This window comes from Eptatretus burgeri, chromosome 3, assembly GCF_056783735.1.
Source record: "Eptatretus burgeri isolate ZD-2024b chromosome 3, Ebu_testis_v1, whole genome shotgun sequence".
NCBI lineage: Eukaryota > Metazoa > Chordata > Myxini > Myxiniformes > Myxinidae > Eptatretus > Eptatretus burgeri.
Window position 1 is genome coordinate 102,556,974 of NC_140963.1, and position 21,271 is coordinate 102,578,244.

General features: G+C 41.9%; 1 protein-coding gene across 2 annotated transcripts in view; it reads left to right on the forward strand.

The window, feature by feature from the left end:
- Positions 1–4,960: 4,960 nt before the first annotated feature.
- The window catches only part of LOC147030557 (poly(rC)-binding protein 3-like), a 36,803-nt gene continuing 20,492 nt past the window's right edge, over positions 4,961–21,271 (forward strand). For both annotated transcript variants that reach the window (XR_015055798.1, XM_085872100.1), the window contains exons 1-2: positions 4,961–5,105; positions 9,180–9,308. Coding sequence is in view for 1 of the 2 variants with exons in the window: in XM_085872100.1 (XP_085728226.1) it covers positions 5,052–5,105; positions 9,180–9,308 (183 nt within the window). In the remaining variant the exon portion in view is untranslated. The remainder of the gene's footprint in view (positions 5,106–9,179; positions 9,309–21,271) is intronic.

The window sequence follows — 21,271 nt, forward strand, 5'->3', positions numbered from 1 at the left end:
CCACACATGTAAGTTCAAAGCTGCTGAGGGAGAGTCAACACAACAATGGTCAACATGGAGGAAACTTGAAGGACTTGCACATTTGTCTCATTCTTGGAGTTATTCTCTCTTTTCTACATTTATGGTCTGAAGGGTCCCTTAAAAGGGTCTTAATGGGTATGAAAGGGTCTAAAGTGTGTAAAGGTCTGAAAAGGGTCTCTCTTTTTTTTCTTCTTTGCAGGTTTACCGATTGATAGATCACTTGCGTTGCCAACTTTGGATAAGCAACGTGCTTTGGCAACTTGTGATCGGCTACTTGCATTTCCAACTTGTGATCGGCTACTTGCATTTCCAACTTGTGATCGGCTACTTGCATTTCCAACTTGTGATCGGCTACTTGCATTTCCAACTTGTGATCGGCTACATGCTTTGCCAACTTGTGATCGGCTACATGCTTTGCCAACTTGTGATCGGCTACATGCTTTGGCAACTTGTGATCGGCTACTTGCATTTCCAACTTGTGATCGGCTCCTCGCATTTCCAACTTGTGATCGGCTCCTCGCATTTCCAACTTGTGATCGGCGACTTGCGCTGCCAATTGTGATCGGCTACATGCGTTGCCAACTTGTGATCGGCTACTTTTATATCTGCTTCCATAAAATTTGTGATCGGCCATAAAATTTGTGATCGGCTACATGCTTTGGCAACTTGTGATTGGCTACTTGCGTTGCCAACTTGTGATGGGCGACTTGCGTTGCCAATTGTGAAAGGCTACTTGCATTGCCAACTTGTGATAGGCTACTTGTTTTGCCAATTTGTGATAGGCAACTTGCATTGCCAACTTGTGATAGGCTACTTGCATTGCCAACTTGTGATAGGCTACTTTTGTTGCCAATTTAAGATAGGCTACTTGCATTGCCAACTTGTGATAGGCTACTTGCGTTGCCAACTTGTGATAGTTACTTGTGTTGCCAATTTGTGATAGGCTACTTGCATTGCCAACTTGTGATAGGCTACTTGCGTTGCCAACTTGTGATAGTTACTTGCATTGCCAATTTGTGATAGTTACTTGTGTTGCCAATTTGTGATAGGCTATTTGCATTGCCAACTTGTGATAGGCTACCTGCGTTGCCAACTTGTGATAGTTACTTGCATTGCCAATTTGTGATAGGCTACTTGTGTTGCCAATTTGTGATAGGCTACTTGCGTTGCCAACTTGTGATAGTTACTTGTGTTGCCAATTTGTGATAGGCCACTTGCGTTGCCAACTTGTGATAGTTACTTGCATTGCCAATTTGTGATAGGCTACTTGTGTTGCCAATTTGTGATGGGCCACTTGCATTGCCAACTTGTGATAGGCTAATTGCATTGCCAACTTGTGATAGGTAATTGCGTTGCAAACTTGTGATAGGCTACTTGTGTTGCCAATTTGTGATGGGCCACTTGCATTGCCAACTTGTGATAGGCTACTTGCGTTGCCAACTTGTGATAGTTAATTGCGTTGCAAACTTGTGATAAGCAATTGCGTTGCCAATAGTGAAAGTCTGCTTGTGTTGCAAACTTGTGATAGGCTACTTGTGTTGCCAATTTTTGAAAGCCTACTTGCGTTGCCAACTTGTGATGGGCTACTTGCATTGCCAATCGTGATAGGCTACTTGTGTTGCCAATTTTTGAAAGGCTACTTGCCTTGCCAACTTGTGATAGTTGCTTGCGCTGCCAACTTGTGATAGTTACTTGCATTGCCAACTTGTGATATTCTACTTGCATGGCCAATGTGTGATAGTCTGCTTGTTTTGCCAACTTTTGATTGGCTTCTTGCGTTGCCAACTTGTGATATTCTACTTGCGTTGCCAACTTGTGATAGTTACTTGCATTGCCAATTTGTGATAGGCTACTTGTGTTGCCAACTTGTGATAGGCTACTTGTGTTGCCAATAGTGAAAGTCTGCTTGTGTTGCAAACTTGTGATAGGCTACTTGTGTTGCCAATAGTGAAAGTCTACTTGCGTTGCCAACTTTTGATTGGCTTCTTGCGTTGCCAACTTGTGATATTCTACTTGCGTTGCCAACTTGTGATAGTTACTTGCATTGCCAATTTGTGATAGGCTACTTGTGTTGCCAACTTGTGATAGTTACTTGTGTTTCCAATTTGTGATAGGCTACTTGCGTTGCCAACTTGTGATAGTTACTTGCATTGCCAATTTGTGATAGGCTACTTGTGTTTGCAATTTGTGATAGGCCACTTGCGTTGCCAACTTGTGATAGTTACTTGCATTGCCAACTTGTGATAGGCTAATTGCGTTGCCAACTTGTGATAGTTACTTGTGCTGCAAACTTGTGATAGGCTACTTGTGCTGCAAACTTGTGATAGGCTACTTGCATTGCCAATAGTGATAGTCTGCTTGTGTTGCAAACTTGTGATAGGCTACTTGTGTTGCCAATAGTGAAAGTCTGCTTGTGTTGCAAACTTGTGATAGGCTACTTGTGTTGCCAATAGTGAAAGTCTGCTTGTGTTGCAAACTTGTGATAGGCTACTTGTGTTGCCAATTTTTGAAAGCCTACTTGCGTTGCCAACTTGTGATAGGCTACTTGTATTGCCAATCGTGATAGGCTACTTGTGTTGCTAATTTTTGAAAGGCTACTTGCCTTGCCAACTTGTGATAGTTGCTTGCGCTGCCAACTTGTGATAGTTACTTGCGTTGCCAACTTGTGATATTCTACTTGCATGGCCAATGTGTGATTGGCTGCTTGTGTTGCCAACTTGTGATAGGCTACTTGCATTGCCAACTTGTGATAGTCTACTTGTTTTGCCAACTTTTGATTGGCTTCTTGTGTTGCCAACTTGTGATATTCTACTTGCGTTGCCAACTTGTGATAGTTACTTGTGTTTCCAATTTGTGATAGGCTACTTGCGTTGCCAACTTGTGATAGTTACTTGCATTGCCAATTTGTGATAGGCTACTTGTGTTGCCAATTTGTGATGGGCCACTTGCATTGCCAACTTGTGATAGGCTAATTGCGTTGCCAACTTGTGATAGTTACTTGCGCTGCAAACTTGTGATAGGCTACTTGCATTGCCAATAGTGATAGTCTGCTTGTGTTGCAAACTTGTGATAGGCTACTTGTGTTGCCAATTTTTGAAAAGCTACTTGCGTTGCCAACTTGTGATAGTTAATTGTGTTGCAAACTTGTGATAGGCAACTTGCGTTGCCAATAGTGAAAGTCTGCTTGTGTTGCAAACTTGTGATAGGCTACTTGTGTTGCCAATTTTTGAAAGCCTACTTGCGTTGCCAACTTGTGATAGGCTACTTGCATTGCCAATCGTGATAGGCTACTTGTGTTGCCAATTTTTGAAAGGCTACTTGCGTTGCCAACTTGTGAGAGTTGCTTGCGCTGCAAACTTGTGATAGGCTACTTGCATTGCCAACTTGTGATAGTCTACTTGTTTTGCCAACTTTTGATTGGCTTCTTGCGTTGCCAACTTGTGATATTCTACTTGCATTGCCAACTTGTGATAGTCTGCTTGTGTTGCCAACTTGTGATTGGCTACTTGCATTTCCAAATTGTTTCTCATACTGACCAGGTTCCAGTTTACAAGGCAAGTATCATTAATACTCATGGAATCTTTTCTTCCACAAGACAATCTTCAAAATCAAAAAGTATGAGACTCACTTGGTTTTTCATAACCAAGTTTATGCCTGGTGTTCGTTTCATGGTTCATCTGGTGGGCTTGGGATTCTTGGGTTCTGAGTTCAAATGCTGCTACCATTGAATTTATACCAGGTGGGGTGGACCTAGCCTGTCATCGTTCCAAGATCAGCAAAATGAGTACCAGCTTGCTGGGATGATTGAGCAATTTGAGTGTCCTGTGTTGGAGTGGTGACCTCTCCAGGATTGTGCCCAACAGCCCAGGACACTGCTTCGCTCGCACCAACGCTCTGTACAGAGTGTCTGGTCCCAATGGATGGATAACCAAGTTTGACTGACTGCTTGGCTGGTGAAGCTTGAAGCTTTTCTTTAATTACAATCCATTTCCTTGAAAGCTTTTCAGGCAAATATGTGTCAACACTTGCATACAAAAAATCACCCAAAGTATTAAATATATATATATATATATATATATATATATATATATATATATATATATATATATATATATATGGAAAATATAGTTTATAGACATGGGAATTTCATCTTCATCAATGCTGGAATGATGGAACGAGTTGGTATGTTGCTGAGCCATCAGATTGCCAAACATGAAGATGTTAAATATTTCATGGCTCTTTCTCTTCTCATTGCATGTCAATGCCTTTTAAATATCCTCATTTCCTGATCTCAAATCTCTCGACTCTTATGAGATTCAACTCCCTCTTCCTTCAGATTTCCTTGTCTCTCATCGGACATGGCAGGTGATGGACATGACACACTCTAATCGGATCTGGCACACTTTGCTCTGAGCTGTCCAGCCTGTGTTTGAATCCCGACCCCGCTATGAAATGTCATCCTGGTATCGCTCAGCCAGGGCGAACCATCTGTGAGTCTTCTCTCGGAATAAATTTTTTCAAACATTCCTCAAATTATGCTCATGGTTTTTGGTGGTTTGTCCAGGATGTGGTCATGTGAAATTATCTCGGTGTGAACCGTTTAATTATTATCTCTTCCTTGGACGATGAACCGACGTGCGCGACATCTGATGATACGTTGTCAGATGTCAGATTTGTCTCGACCACTGTGAATGGGTCTTTCAGGAAGTACTCCTTTTGGGTACATTGGACTGGACCCCTTGGTGATCACATTTAGCGACGGTAGTCGTAACCAAGGATTCCAAAACATACATACACTTTCTCGAACAGAGGATCATTTTTGTGTCTCCAAACTTGTGTCAGGGATATGATCGAAATAAATACTGCGGATTAAAGAGCTGTGGGAGGTTACGGGGTGGAGTGATTGGGTTGGAGGCAGAGGGAAGGCTTCTCGTATTGGGACAGCCCAGAAATGACCTGAGAGCTAACTGTGGCATTGGTAAAGAGCGGCGTGTGGGCACAGCGATGGGAATTGTTCCTTGTCTGCCTCAATGTTTTACCAAGGTCCTCCCTTAGACTTCCTCAGCTCTGCACACTGCCTTGCTGTAAGTTCCTCGCCTAAAGACATTGTATCTTGTAAATCTTTCCTGAAATGTGATTGTTCCGAAGAGAAGAGGGAATCTGCGCCCGTCGGTTTCTTTGTCTTTTCCATCGCTTATGAGCAACAGTCGTGCCATCTTGATGTCTCACTTTCTGATCTTCCATTGTTCTCTTGTCCACAACAGGAAAAGTGTCATAGACGTGCCATATATCCTTTGCCATTACTGTGTTTTAGGGGTTTTAAAGTTCTGCAATGCTCCGTCATTTTTAGCAGATGACACAGATTCAACAACCTCATGCATATTTTTTCTGTATTTATTCCTTACTTGGTTGTTTACAATTCCATTTCTTTTGGAGTTGTCGATAGAAGTTGATTGGTATCGATGTTTGGGAATGTCAGCCCCACAATGATGCATCATCCACCCAATCCAATTACAGATGGATGTACGAGTAGTTATACATTGATTGTTTATCAATCTATTCTGTTCATTGCAGTAATTATTCCCTCTTTTCCATGCTTTTCCAAACCCACGTGACCATCACACTGCCTTTTTGGAGAGGGGAAGGATCTACGATGCTGGTCTTCGTTTTCTGTGCACATACCTGTCTAACAACAAGTATTTGGGATTACAGCATATTGGTCTCTTCCTTTTGCACAAAGTTGTTTTTTTCTTTGGACATGGTGGAGTCCAAGTAGCTAATGTCTCCATGGCTCACTGATCTTCCTGCATTGAGTCACAACACCACCGCAAGACCTTTGTTCAGCTGTTCGGAAAGCATGGCTGTCTACGATGGTCACAGTCCTTGGGTGAAACATGCGATGGAAATCTCAGACGTGAAGCTACCGGTACCTTGTTGATGAAATGCTGAAAGGCTCTCACCAGGCAGATGAACGGATTTTATTCTTGGAATGGCTTGCCCAGTAAGCAGCTTAATTGCAGCGTGATTTGATTTCATCTCACCGAGCTCTCTTTTACGGATGACTTTGAGTACAGACTACACAATCTGTATCCCTTCAATAACCTGTTAGCATTTCACAACTGGGTCGTGCAAATTTTTCTAAATTTTAAAATAGAAGCAAAATGATAAGCAAGCAGACAAGGCAGAGAGCTAATTCGAGTTTTTATAAAGGAAATGTAGTTGAAGATAAAGAACAGGGCAATGGTGACACGTGAAAAATGAAAGGCAAGTGTTGCTGTTGTTGTTGTTGTTGTTGTTGATGTTGATATCATTTTAGGGTCATGTTGTGACCTTCCTAGTCCATCACACTGACTGTCCAGCATTTGGGTCATTTTTCAGTTATTATGACTGCAGTTATAAATCAATGGTGGTTTGGTGGTTGTGATTTTACTCAAGAGCTGCCTCAAAGGCACCGCTGTATTCCACCGGCTGTCTCGTCCACCACACCGCTGTCACCACTGCTGCCTCCAATTCACCTGTAGCAAAAAATCATTCGTCTTGAAGCACCTCCATGGTAATCAAATTTCTGATGGATATGACTCAGTGACACTCTGCAACACCAAGCAGTGAACATAAGGCACATTGCCACAACAACAGCGAGTAACAAGACAGGTCCAGATGAGAAATGCAAGGGTGTTTCAAACTTGACCTGGACAGTTTTAAACGGCAGAGTGATCTATTTTAATTTTATATCTACAAGAGGAGTAATCTACTCTACTTTCAATGGCATTGCTCAACAATTGGTATAATCACATTTGAAACTTCTGTCCACCTTCGGTTTATATCCGTTTGTCTGTTTGTTTGTCCGGAGGCGGGATATCTCAAAACGTTATGGACGGATTCCGACTAAACTTGGTGGACAGGTTGTGTGTAGGACAAGGACGAATTGATTTAATTTTTTAATTGAAGATCCAGATCTGTATCCGGATCTTAGAAATTTTTTTGAATTTTGTGAGTGATTCTTCACCATTGAAAGGGCCAACAATGATATACAGTATGGGCATGGTATCTCAAAACGTTGTGAACCGATTTAGACGAAACTTGGTGGATACGTTGGGTGTATAACAAACACAAAATGATTTGATTTTCGTGAACATCCGGATCTGGATCCGAGAATTTTTAGCCCCCATTGGACTGAGTCCGAAATGGGGACTTATGGATTTGGTCTCAATTTTCATGTTAGTGCGTGTGTGCGTGTGCAACAATATCTCGGACATGTACGGACAGATTTTATTTGTACTTGGCAAAAAAACATCACATGATGGTTTACATATGCATGTCAATTTTTTTCAACATCAGATCCAAGATGGCCGAGTGGCGCCAATTTTAGTTGTAAAAAAAACCCGATGTTGAACACGTCCTCAAACATTTCTCCGACACGCATTTACCCATGTTGTTCAAACTTGGCACCAGGATAAAGAATGATGGATTACATATGTAGGTCATTCTCTTTTTGACATCAGATCCAAGATGGTCGACTGTCAGCCATTTTCGTTGTAAAAAAAACCCGATGTTGAACACGTCCTCAAACATTTCTCCGACAGGCATTTACCGATCTTGGTCAAACTTGGCACCAGGATAAAGAATGATGGATTACATATTTTAGGTCGTTTCTTTTTGAGATCAGATCCAATATGGCCGATTGTCAGCCATTTTAGTTGTAAAAAATACAGATGTCGAACACGTACTCAACCATTTCTCGGACACGCATTTACCGATCTTGGTGAAACTCGGCAGACCGATAAGGAATGATGACTTACATAAGTACGTAATTGTTTTTTTTGACATCAGATCCAAGATGGCCGACTGACATGTGTACCCAACCATTTGTCAGACCTGCATAGTCCGATTTTGTTCAAACTTTGCACAAGCACGGCACATGATGGCTTACACGTGCACCTCACTTTATTTTGTGATCTGATCAAATATGGCCTCTTGGTAGACTGGCAACCATTTTAGTTCTCCATAAATATGGGCGAGCCTTTAAACTCCACACAGCAAAATTACTAAAACAACGGAGGCCATGACGTCTTATATCTTTTTTTACTTGTTTAATATTGGGAGTGATGCTTCACCATTGATATTTAGGGCCAAGAACGATATACATTATGGGCATGATATCTCAAAATGTTGTGTACTGATTCAGATGAAACTTGGTGGATGAGTTGGGTGTGTGACAAGAACAAGCCAATTAGAATTTGGTTCAGGTCTGGATCCAGATCTGGTCTATCAGTGGATGCAAAACATAAACTGTTTAGCCTGGCGGGGGTATGCGCTCTATCGAGTCCCATTCTCGTTCCTCATGTGATGCACATGTTGGTAAAGGAAGAGTGAACTATCAAAGATGGAGAAGAGGAAATCTATGAAACTTTTGGTCGAGCAAGTCATCTATTTGGTCGAAATTTACAGATGATTGGCTATACACGATGCTGACGATTTCCTACAGAGGACATTATGGAGCACTTTCGGAGTAGGAATGAAAGCTTGTGTGTCATTACTTGGTTACATGTTACACACCACTGGCATGGTAGCCTCGAGGTACGAGCTGGGTTTGAATCCTGAACCAGCTATAAACTGTCATCTTGGTATTCCGCAGGAGTGGCGAGGCATCAATGTTTGTGCCGTCCCTCGGATGGACGATAAGCTGGGTGGGTCCCATCTGCCGGCATTGCATGGTGAACGTTAAAGAACCCGTGGTGTCCTTTATGAAGAATATGTAAGCTATTGCCGGTATCATGAACAAATTCCAAATTCCTGATCTAATCCACAAGGGGAATTGTATTGGCTGTGCTCCCCACAATGATGCAACCAGCAGCCACATGACATGAATGATGATGCCACACACACACACACACATTGCAGGTGGTTCGAAGCACTCCAGTAGATGTTCGTAGTACTTTGTTATAAAGACAGTGGATTTCTAGTTATTGAAAAAATGACACTTTTTACATTCAAGAGGAAATTTTTTTGGAAGGATGTTTTTCTTTCATATTGGAAGGAGGAAAATTAATCTCATATCAAATCAACCCAACATCTGAACCATTTCAGAAGTTTGCAATTAAAACGCTTGAAATGCTATATTTTAAAAGATGCTACATCGTTTTCTTGGTCCTTCACAGGCATATCCTTACAGATCACTGCAACCACCAAGGCATCTTTACAAAGGTCCTCACTGTCACATGGAGAGTGGGAAGAACGATGGAGGACTGCACGTGATCCTCACCTTGCGTCTTCTTATGCACGGAAAGGTCAGACGTTCGCTGCCGATACTTCTGCACTCTTCTATTCTTATGGAAGAATACCCAAGTATGAGTTAACAACTGACCTCCATGGGCAAAGTGATAATATTAGCTCAATTTTTATGAATCATCTTGCATTTCATTCCCTTTTTTAGCGGAAAAGATAAAGGACGGTACAATCAATGTGTTAAACCGAGACCCTCGTGATGAGGAGCGATGGGCTAGAAATTGTGAGCTCTGTTTGACAATGTAATTTACCACTTTTTTGTGCACACATAATAAATTTCAATTTCAACTATTTATTAATATGACCGGGGCTCCATCTGTCGGGTTCTTCTTCTAATAATGGACCAAGCTCTCATGATGCGTTATCGGTTAGTAACGTATCATTTCACTAAACCGAGCAATTTTTGTTTTTCTCCAGTTTATGCTCTTCAAAATAAGAATACAGATTATAGACCTATTTAGGAAGGGAAGAAATGGCTTTTGTTGTCAAAAAAATCAACAACTGTTTGTTCGTGTGTGAGTTGTCAAAGTTTATTAAAACTAGTACGGGCCCGTAGGTGCGTAAACGACGACTGGATTGGGGCATTGTTTCAATTAGATCGGACCAACCGTATCATAAATGGCCATAACTTGGGAAACACCTGGGAAACAGACTCAGGTCCCCAGCGTGAATTGTGATGCCCCCTCTCTCTCGCCCCCCTCGCTCCCCCCTAGTCTCGCCCCTCCTCTCTCCCCCCCTCTCGCCCTCCTCTCTCTCTCTCTCACCCCCTCCTCTCTCCCCCTCTCTTGAATTGTGATTCCCCCTCTCTCTCACCCCCTCTCTCGCCCCCTCTCTCGCCCCTCTCTTGCCCCCCACTCTCTCCCCTCTCTCACCCCTAGTCTCACCCCTCCTCCATTCCCCCTCTCTCTCCCCCCTCTTTCTCCCCCCTCTCTCCCCCTCTCTCACCCCTAGTCTCGCCCCTCCTCTCTCCCCCTCCTCTCTCGCCCCTTTCTCTCGCCCTTCTCTCTCACCCCTCTCTCTCGCCCCCACTCACACCCTCCTCTCACACCCCCTCTCCCATCCCCCTCTCTCGCTCTCTCTCTCTCTCGTCCCCACTCCCACCCCCTCTCTCTCCCCCCTAGTCTCACCCTTCCTCTCTCTCGCCCCCACTCTCATCTCCCCCTCTCCCATCCCCTCTCTCGCAGATATTGGTCGACAGATAAATGGCCGTAACTTGGGAACTGCTCGTCCGATTAATATCAAACCTTTAAAAGGCACATCCACGGGTCCCCAGCAATATTCCTGGCAAGTTTCAATCAGATCGGACCGTTAATCTTGCAAAAAAAAAAAAATTACAAATAAATAAATAAATAAACATTAATTGTGACGTCATTCGTGATGTCATATCACTGTGTCTTGTCATTGGTCGACAGATAAATGGCCGTAACTTGGGAACCGCTCGTGCGATTGATATCAAACCTTGAAAAGGCACATCCGCGGGCCCTGGGAATATTCCTGGTGAGTTTCAATCCGAAGAGGCAGCATTGTGACGTCATTCGTGACGTCATAGCACCGTGTCCTGTCTGATTGACAGACAATATTTTGGTTGTTATTGGTTGACAGACATTGATCATTGTATCACGTTATTCTTTTTATTCAATTATTGTGCTATTATTGTGTACTGCCAATTATTGTGCTGTTATAATTATTAATATGCTGTTGTCATTATTCTGAGAAAAATGGCATGATAAGGTGATAAGGTGATAAGGTGGAACGACACTTTAGCTGCCATATATACACCTTTTCAACACTGATAAAAGCAATAAAATGGCCGTAACTTGGGAACCGCTCATCCGATTGATATCAAACCTCGAAAAGGCACATCTGCGGGTCCCCGGCAATATTCCTGGCAAGTTTCAATCCGATCGGACCGGCGGTTGTCGAGAAACGGCGGTCGCAGACAGACAGACATACAGACAGACACACACACAGAGAATCCTGGGATTATAGATAGATAAAAATGACAAAGATTTCCACAGCAGGCATACATTTATGGCTGTTTTTATAGCTTTGTAGGAGGATTTGTGATTAATGTGTTTTCATGTTATTCGGAAAGAAGGCTGTTCAGTAGTATTGGACGGACGTTCAGCCAGATGAACTGTCTGCGAACGGGATTGGTCATTGTTTGACGTTAAAGATCTAACGGTGTCTTTCACGAAGAGTACACGAGTTATGGCCGGCACCGAACAAATCACAAATTCCTGCCTAAACTACCGGTAGCAAGTGGAAGTGGTCTTCTGGGGTATTTATTGACACCAAGTTGTACTGCATTGCTGTTTGAGCTGCAGCTCCTTCACTTTAAACAGACTTGCTCTCCCAGGTGTTCACGTGTCACGCGTCTTCAGATACGAAGGGCACTGCATTATAATCATCACAGTTTGTGTGTTCCGAGGAAGATTTAATCACATGATAATGAGGAAGATGTTCAAAGAAGATTCGATCCTCCCATCATCTTAAGTAATCTTCAGTTCTCACTTGTTTTGTGCACGTGTAACTTGTCAATTGTTATTTGGCCTTCTATGAATGATCAATTTCAATGAACTCAACCAACCCGATATTTCTCCCCGACTCGGCATTTCTTTTTCTTGCTTCTCGATTTTTGGTCGTTTTGGCAACTTCCATTGGCTTTGAAAACCTCCATGTTCTTCGGACCTCTTCTGCTTTTACATATGACAGCGAGCGAAAACATGTGATGTCACGACATCAATCTGCACTACATGAATTCCAGCGTGACGGAATCATCATTTGCACGAGACTTTTCTGGATTCAGATTCATATTTTCAAGTTATATCCCAAAATGTCACGATGATAATGCTTTTGTAATGACAAACATGACCAATAGGAATGATCAGTGGAAAATAAATTCCAAGACAAATAGCACTTAATTAGTAATCATCAATTGAAATTGCGTGACGGAATCACACACCAAAGGACATAGCTTACGGGAAGGCATCTTTATTACGAAAACTCTGCTCGTATGCCGAATTCTTACAACTGCGCGATACATATCGCAAAAGCTCAACTGATGAACTCATGAATTTCACTCGCTTTCTGCTCGAAAGTAGTCTCATCCAATTTTCACGGTCGATAAACTGTCGTGACGGAATCACAAAATATCCAAAATATCCAATCTTCGAATACAGGCTCAACATATTGTTCATTGCAAAAAATGCAATAAAAGTTTAAAACGAACGAAAAGGGCGTTCGTTCTCTCCTTTGGTATTTTATTGAAATAAAAAACTAATTCTGCTGTCATCAGAACGAAATTTATTTTTTGCATCGCTTGTCCAGTTTTACATGGAATTCATCACTATCGTTGCTCATCATGGTGTTCACAGAGTAAGCCGATGGTGGTTTATCAAGGGAAGGAATCATACGCTTTACTGAACGCTTTTTTAAATACTCTATCCGATAACCTTAATGGAAAGCACCGCAACATTTCAATGATTTAGACACAAGATTGGTTCGGCGAGTTGATCAACATGTGATTGAGCTGTGCCATTTGTGCAGACATTGGTCTCTCAGAATCCTTTGATTTACATGTCTTCTGCTTTTTAATCTTCTCCACAATCTTCTGCTTTTTAGCTCACGCGGAACGTAGTTCTGGGACGGCGTGTTGTCCGTCTGTCCTTCCGTCCATCCACAAACACTTGCAACTTCTTTAAAACTACACACATGATTTTGATGAAACTTGACCACAGCCTTAATCTCACCCATGATGTACCAATGTTTGGTCATGGGATTATAAAAAGCAGGGTCTCAGGGGTTTTACAGGGGGTGGGGGGTTGCCCCCAAAATAGGTATTTTCTCTGTTTTTCTCTCTTCTCAGAAACTACACACACAATTTTGATGAAACTTGACCATGACCTTCCTCACCCGTGATGTACAAAAGTTTGTTCACTGCATTAAAATTAAATCCAGAGGTGTTTACTTTCTTCTCCGTTAAATATTTTGTGGGTTATCCACGCCAACCAATGGTTCCCTGGTTTTCTTATCCAGCCGCTACCAGGTGAGTACCCAGGGGTATTGCCCATATATTTTTCATTAATAGTACACACATTAATGTGTGTAATTATGAATGTAATTAATATTACATTATTATGATTTAATGGTAATTATATAACCATTTTTACCATAATTTTACCATAATGAAGGTAATACTATTATCCTCTCTGGGGTATATTAAATGACAGTAGATCTCGGCTCGGGTCTGTTAGTCTTTGCGGGATGCGATAACCATATAATGCCTCAATGTCGGGTTTCCTCCCTTTCAGTTTAGTATTGAATAGCAGTAGTGACTTTTTTAAAAGGTAATCAATCTGTGTGTTTGTGGTTTATAATATTTTTAACTTCCGGTCGGGGTGCCCCACAAAATGCCACAATAAGCTATTTGTACACGCTAACACGACGTTTGCCCACGACCCAAGAAAAAACACTTGGAGAGGGGGGATATTCATCGTATTAATATTGTTTTGTACTAACATTAATATCATGCGATAATCGTTCGGAAGCCCGGTGTTGTGTTGACAGTTAAGATGACTGGCTTGACATCTTCAGGTCTTGAGTTTGGGCCCCTGTCGTGCTATTCAAATAACACCAGGTGGTGTTCACCTATCATCATTGTAAAGACATGGTACTCAGCCTGTCACCCTTCCAAGGTCAGCAAAATGAGTACCAGCTTACTGGTAACAGGGGCACTGCATCAGTAGTGCAGCTGCACTTCCAGAAATGATGCAACAAGCAGCTCCAGGCTGCATACAAAACAGCAACAACATTATCATTACCTCTGCCACAAAAGGTGGATGGATGTGATGTTTTCACCCCAATCTGTCTGTTTGTCTGTGAGCACGATATCTCAAAAAGTTATGGACAAATTCGGAAGAAATTTGGTGGTCAGGTTGGGTGTGTGATAAGGACGAATTATTTCGATTTTGGTGAAGATCCAGATTAAATATTTTTTTTAAGTGAATCTTCACCATTGAGAGATGGGGCAATAAACGACATATGTATATATATATATATATACATATATACACACACATCACGATATTTCATACAGGTTGTGGATGAATTATGACAAAACTTGGTGGATTACTTGGTTAGGTGACAAGAACAAGCAGATTCTATTTTGGTTCAGGTCCGAATCCAGATTTGGCCTCTCAGTGGGATACAAAACATAAACTGTTCAGCTTGATGGTGGTGGATGTATGTGCTCTTCTTCGTGTCGTTCGAATTGGTGTTGTTATTAGTTTTGTTATTTGAAGTGGCCTTAGAAAAATGTTACGATAAGATATTTATACATCTTAACACAGATTTATCCCAAGGTGGAAATCCCCCTTGGGCAATTTTGTGGCGGAAATGAAGTCACTACATCCTCCATCATGAGACCCTTTGTCCTCCTGCCAAGCTTGGTTGAGATTGAATAAGTAACGACTGATTGTATCGCAGTCAGACAGACAGACAGACAGACAGAGAGACAGACACCAAATATAATATTTTAGTTTGAACACATTCCCTGCTCAGATGTAAATCCAAAACTCCGGCAGGTGAGCATAACTTCTTCAACTCATCGATCCTAAATATTTGAACCCATATAAAAAAATAGGACCACTGGACCTCTAGCTTATCTGGGCCCTGGCCTAATGCTGTAACGCTAATTTGGTAGAATTCTGACTGGTGGATCTGGTGAGGAAGATTTTTGATGGAATTTATGCGATTTTCAAAATATTTCACCAAGTCCGCCATTTTGACACATTTCCGGTCATTTGATTGGCATGGCCTCTGCAATTTAATATCATGATCCTGTGCTAATGCTGTCACCCAAATTTGGTAGCATTCTGATGGGTGAGTCTGGAGAAGAAGATGTTGGAAGGAATTTGTGTGACCGCCATTTTGACACACCTCCGTTCATGTGATCATCATGGCCTTCGCAATTTAATATTAAGACCATGTCCTAATGTTGTGACTGCAATTTGGTAGGATTCTGACTGGTGGGTCTGGAGAAGAAGATTTTTGAAGGAATTTTCGCGATTTTCCCAAAAATTGCCTCTGTCAGCCATTTTGATACTTCAGGTCACGTGATCAGAATGACTTCGGCATTTTGATCCCCTATCTTGGCGTAATGTTAGAACTCAAATCTGGTAGCATTTAGGAGAAGAAGATTTTGGAAGGAATTTGCAGGACTGCCATTTTGACACACTTCCGGTGATGTGATCAGCATGACCTCCACAATTTTACATCAGAACCCTGTCCAAATGTTGTAACCCAAATTTGGCAGCATTCTGACTGGTGGGTTTGGAGAAGAATATTTTTGAAGGAATTTACGAGACTTTCCCAAAAATTGACTGTCGGCCATTTTGGCACACTTCTGGTCAGGTGATTAGCATGACCTTCACAATTTAACATCCCTGCCCTGTCCTAATCTTGTTTCCCAAATGTTGTAGCATTCTGACTGGTGGGTCTGGAGAAGAAGATTTTTGAAGAAATTTACTATATTGGCTATTTTGACAAACTTAAAGTCATGTGACCGTAACGAGCTTTGCAATTCTTGTTACCAGCCAGGAGAGGAATGTTGGTACAAAATTTCAGCTGGATTGGCCCAGCAGTTTGGCCAGAAAAGTAGAAAAAGGAGACAGACGGATGGCGCGTGATGACAATACTTTGTTTGGAATGTAAATTCCTGATAAGCTAAAAAACAAAAAACAAATGCAGACCCCTGACCCTAAATCCGTTAACACTTCCCCAGTCTTTTAATAAAAGAGGAACAAATTCAATGTTTTTCTCATGCTATTCCTACACCAGACTCAATCACAAGGGCTTGCTGAATAGCCAACACGACCCATCCTCTCATCCCTTCCCTTACTCCCTCCCACGCTCTTTCCCCCTTCATTCCATGAACACCCCCATACTTCAGCACTTGTGTCCAGAGGCAAAGTGAGCTCAGCAAAGCGAGATGATTTAATGAGACTCATGATGTGGACTGTGAACTGGCGCTGTTGTTTTCCCATCTGCAAGGATTAGTTTCAAAACCAACCAAGTACACCACTTGCCATCATGCAAAGCTTGTTCACTTAACTTAGTTTGAAGTCTAAATTGTTTCCAGATTTCTGTGCAAGCAATGAATGGATTTTTTTTTAATTTCAGGACTTGTATTAATTTTCTGATTAAGATACATCTAAGGATAAATCAGCCTAAGTTTCCACAGTTTATTGATCATCAATAACATAACCATCCCAGATGTCTACATTGTCAACGTCATGGGGGTCACCATTGATCAGAAGCTTGACGCAGCTGGCCGAGTCAACACCATGGCTACATGGGCAGGATAGAGGGTGGATACTCTGTGATGAGTGGCTTAACCTCCCGATCCTTTAAGACCTCTCCACCATATGCAAGGGTTCAGTCAGGAGTGTGATGAATTACTGACTGCTCACCTGGATGGGAATGGTTGTGAAACAGCACTGAGGAAGCTAAACTCCACCAAGGACAGAGCTACACACTTAATTGGTTCACCACAATTTCAAAGCAACATCCACCCCTGACAGCAGTGACAACATGTGGCTGCAGTGTATCTCAGATACACAATGCGCTGCAGAAACGAATTAACTATGATTCAACATTTCCTCCCAGGCGTACGACCTTTAATGTCAGAATGTAGCAGCATCATGTTGGTAACCACAGTGACTGTAGTGGTTAACAAGAAGGCTCAGCATCATCTCTTGGAGCAATATTGGATGGATACTAAGGGCTGCATATGAGCAGTACCAACACACATCCTGTAAAAGAATGACTAAAAAATAAATAAAGTAAAGTACCCCTCTCATTTGAAAATAATTGGTTCTTCAAGGTAATTGCCAACCTCTGGGGGCTAGTGCAGCATTAGGCTCTGACTGTGCACCGTCGATTAGCTGCCTGATGACGACCCAAGGTATGATGTTCCATTCTATAACCATTCACTTCTGAAGGTCTACCACAGTCCTTGGTTTGATTTGATACAAATCTAAACAAATACCTGTGAGTATGAATGTAAATACTTGGTTGGCCACGGATGACCTTCGATATCTACATCCTTTGATGAAAACCCAATCATGATGTAGTCGTGCATTATACTACCCTGAAGCTGGTAACGTTATATTATTGTTCAGGAAGCACAAAGTTGAGAGATTTACGACAGACATGAAAATCGAAACCACATTTATACGAAAAATATACAAAAACAACTCCAAAAAATAATTCCTATCACAGTCCATGACAAAGGGTTGGCTGGTTTGGCCCATTTGAGGTCTCATCCGAACCTGTCTAACTCATGATGTGGGTGAACCTACAGTACGTCCCAGTCTTTTATACCATGTGTTTGTCCATTGTCTACTTATGTCCATGTATTTTATTTAAAAGTGCACGAATATTTACAAATGTCCTTGTCATTCATGTAATTTATGTACAGTGTTCTCTGCAGGCTTGCAGGATGGTCTCGCTAGAGGTATGCACACTCGCCTCTGAGCGGTCTTACCTGCGTGTGAATGTTCACCCAGCTATAAGCTATCAACCTGGTATGTTGCAGGCAGGGTGAGGCATCAATGTTTTTTGCCATCCCAAGGAGGGACGTAAAAGTGGTCATCATATCTGCCAGCATGAGTTGATGGGAATTAACCCTTTGAACCCTGAGCTCCTTGAAATTTTGGCTCTCCCACCCTGAGCTCCCTGGAGAAAAATTGGGCAGCTTGAGTATCTGGAGCTTTGAATAGCGGCCGGTAAAACGGACACTTGGGTTCAAAGGGTGAAAGATCACACGATGTCTTGCGCGAAGAGTAGGCAAGCTTTCGTCACCATGCTGAACAAATTACAAATTCCTGCTCTAACCTACAGGAGGCACGGTTGTGCCCCCAGCAAATTATGCGACCCGTAAAAAAGAAGACTAAGAAGGCTTCTCCATGATCCTTGATCATTGTTTAAAAAAAAAAAACAGACAAAGTGTTCTTCAAGTCACTTCTGTACATGTGTGAAGAATTATTGATGTAACTTTCACCTGTGAAATAGATACAATGATTTTGGCTTATCTTCACTTTTTGAGTTTCGAAGGTCCAACATTGATTATTCCGAGGAGCTGAAATAATTGTATGTATATGACTGCAGTGATTTTTTTTTCTTTCTCTGCTATTTGCAGGTCATTGTCTCAGGATTTCAATTAATGCGGCAAGGAAATACATCGGTGTTACCTGAAATGATAAAACATGTTGCAAAAGCTGAACCTCTGAACTATACATACCAGTTAGTCTAAGTCCCACTGTAACAAAAACCAAAACAAATGGAATTGATCAGTGCAGCAGACCTCTCGACTCATCTCTTATATCACTCTCTGATCTGCAGCTTTCCGTTTGCCTTCCTCCCTGGTCATTATACCAAGTATGTTCCACTTCTTCCATATCAACAATGGATGAATGCACTATATTCCAAACAAGAAGCCAGAGCCATCTCACTGGACATCTCCTTTGCATTTGATTATGTCTGGCACCCTACCATGATCTCCAAACTGTCAGCATAGGATAGCCATGAGAGTTCCCTCCTGGAATGCCGATCAGATTTCCTGCATCTCCACAAGCAACATGTTGTATTGGATTGCATTCTCTCCCATGCTCTACCGCAAGAGGATTGTGTCCCTCAAGGTTGCATTCTGGGACTAATCGTGTTCTTCATGTACATCAGTAAAATCTACTGTATCACTTTGTAGACGACTCCACTCTGTGAAGGATAGTTTCTTGCTCATCCACCATCGAAGGCTGCAACAGCATCCCTCTCTGCTGATCTGAAGAAAATAAGAACTGGTGATCTACAAATAGCCTGGAGCACATCTTTCAATGCAAGAATGAGATGCATATTTTCACTTGGTCCCTCCATTGGACAAGGAGACAACCCCCAATTTATTTCTGTGATCAGTCTTTGAGAGAGGTTCAGCATCTGGAGCTCCTGGACCTCACTCTCAGCTATACCTGTCTTAGGCAGATCTTATCTCCAAGCTGGACTCAAAAGCAAGCCACTGTCGTGGAATTATTTGCAGGGCTATGATCTTCCTCTGCCAATTGAAGCTTATAATGTTGCACATCAGCACCAGCAGCTTCCAAAACTTCATGGACTATGGCTACGATGTGGACTGGTGCTGTTATTTTTCACCTTACCCCCTTGAGTCTATCAAGTCACCCTCCATCTCATGGCAAAAATCCTCATCGTCATGGTTTGCAATCCATGACAACAATTCTGAAGTCTCTTGGCAATCCATTTATGGCTGATTGTAAATATCGACTGTCAATGAATCAACTGATGAATAACGTATTTGTGTTATAGTCTTATCAGCGTATCCCAGGACTTTTAATTTGTAAAATGATAGTTATATGAGAACTATCTTGTAAAATCAATGATCTTTATATCTACAATGCACTGTCTGATAAGATCCTATGTCTGTGTGTAATTTTTTAGCTCACCTGTAACATAGTTCAGGTGAGTTTATGGGACGGCGTGTCGTCTGTTTGTCAGTTCATCCTTCCGTCCGTAAACACTTGCAACTCCTTCTCCGAAACTGCTGATGGGATTGTGACCAAACTTGGCTAAAATGATCTTTGGTGCGGCGTCACTCAAGTTTGTGCATGGCGTCCTCCTCCTCCTCCTCCTCCTCCTCCTCCTCCTCCTCCTCCTCCTCCTCCTCCTCCTCCTCCTCCTCCTCCTCCTCCTCCTCCTCCAATAAGTCGGTCATTGTAAGGTTTAAAGATCCCAAAATAACTTGAATTTCGATCTAGTTTGGCACCATTTTGGATGACACGAAACCCTTGAACAATCAATCCTCTTCTCTCAAACGCTTTACCGATCAACGTGAAACTTAAAATTTGTGATCGACTACATGTACAAGATATAATGTGTTAACAATGACATCATTAGTCAGGTGGTATGGCAGCCATATTGGATTATAAGAAAACCTTTAAAAACCCTCTTCTCTGAAACCACTTAACTGATTGATGCGAAATTTTAAATATGTGATCGACTACACGTAGGAAATATAATTTGATAACAATGAGCTCATTGATCACGTAGCAGCCATATTGGATGAAAGGGAAACCTTTAAAATTCATCTTTTAATATATGATCGACTACATTGGAAATGTTTTTAAAGAGAAGGCGATCTAAAACACAACATGGCTGCCAGTAACATCATAATACAGAAAGTGGGCAATATCTCGAAAACTAAGAACTGTAGATACCTTGGAGTTGCACCTTATCAAATGGGGCTAATTTTGACACAACAGTAAGTGACATCACCATACCAGAAGTGGGCAATATTCCCAAAACTAAGGCTAATAGACAGCAGGGAGTTGCACAACGATGGACAGCATGTCAAAACTACCTGACCTAAAATGTGTATTCTAAATCCAGCTTTTATTTTTAACTTGACTCATCCAGGACTCCACTTTTTGGCAAACAGCCAGGTGAGCTACAGGACCAATGGTCCTTTATTTTTGTATCTGCTTCCCAAACCACTGGTCACACAAAGTTTGAAATGGCACTATATAAATCACCAAAGACCTGGGCAGTGAAGAGTCAAGAAAAATTTGAGTTTGACGAAAATATTTTCATTATTCACATCGATAAATGCCCAGACAAAGCTTGGTGACAAGTTGTGAGATACTGCTGATTGATAGTGCAAGGCTAGGGCCTAGGTGCACTGTAATTGGCTCCTGGCAAGTGATGTCAACTCACACTGACTGGACCTGTTTCCCCATTCATGGAATTTCAAAATAAAAAACAATTAAAGCTACAAACAATGCAGCAAAAAGTTTGCATGGGACCCACAAGTTTGCTCATATATTTTTAACAATTCTAGAAGAAAAGTGCCAGAAGTGCTTGAAGATTGTGAAGGAGCTTCTGACCGATGAATAAGTCA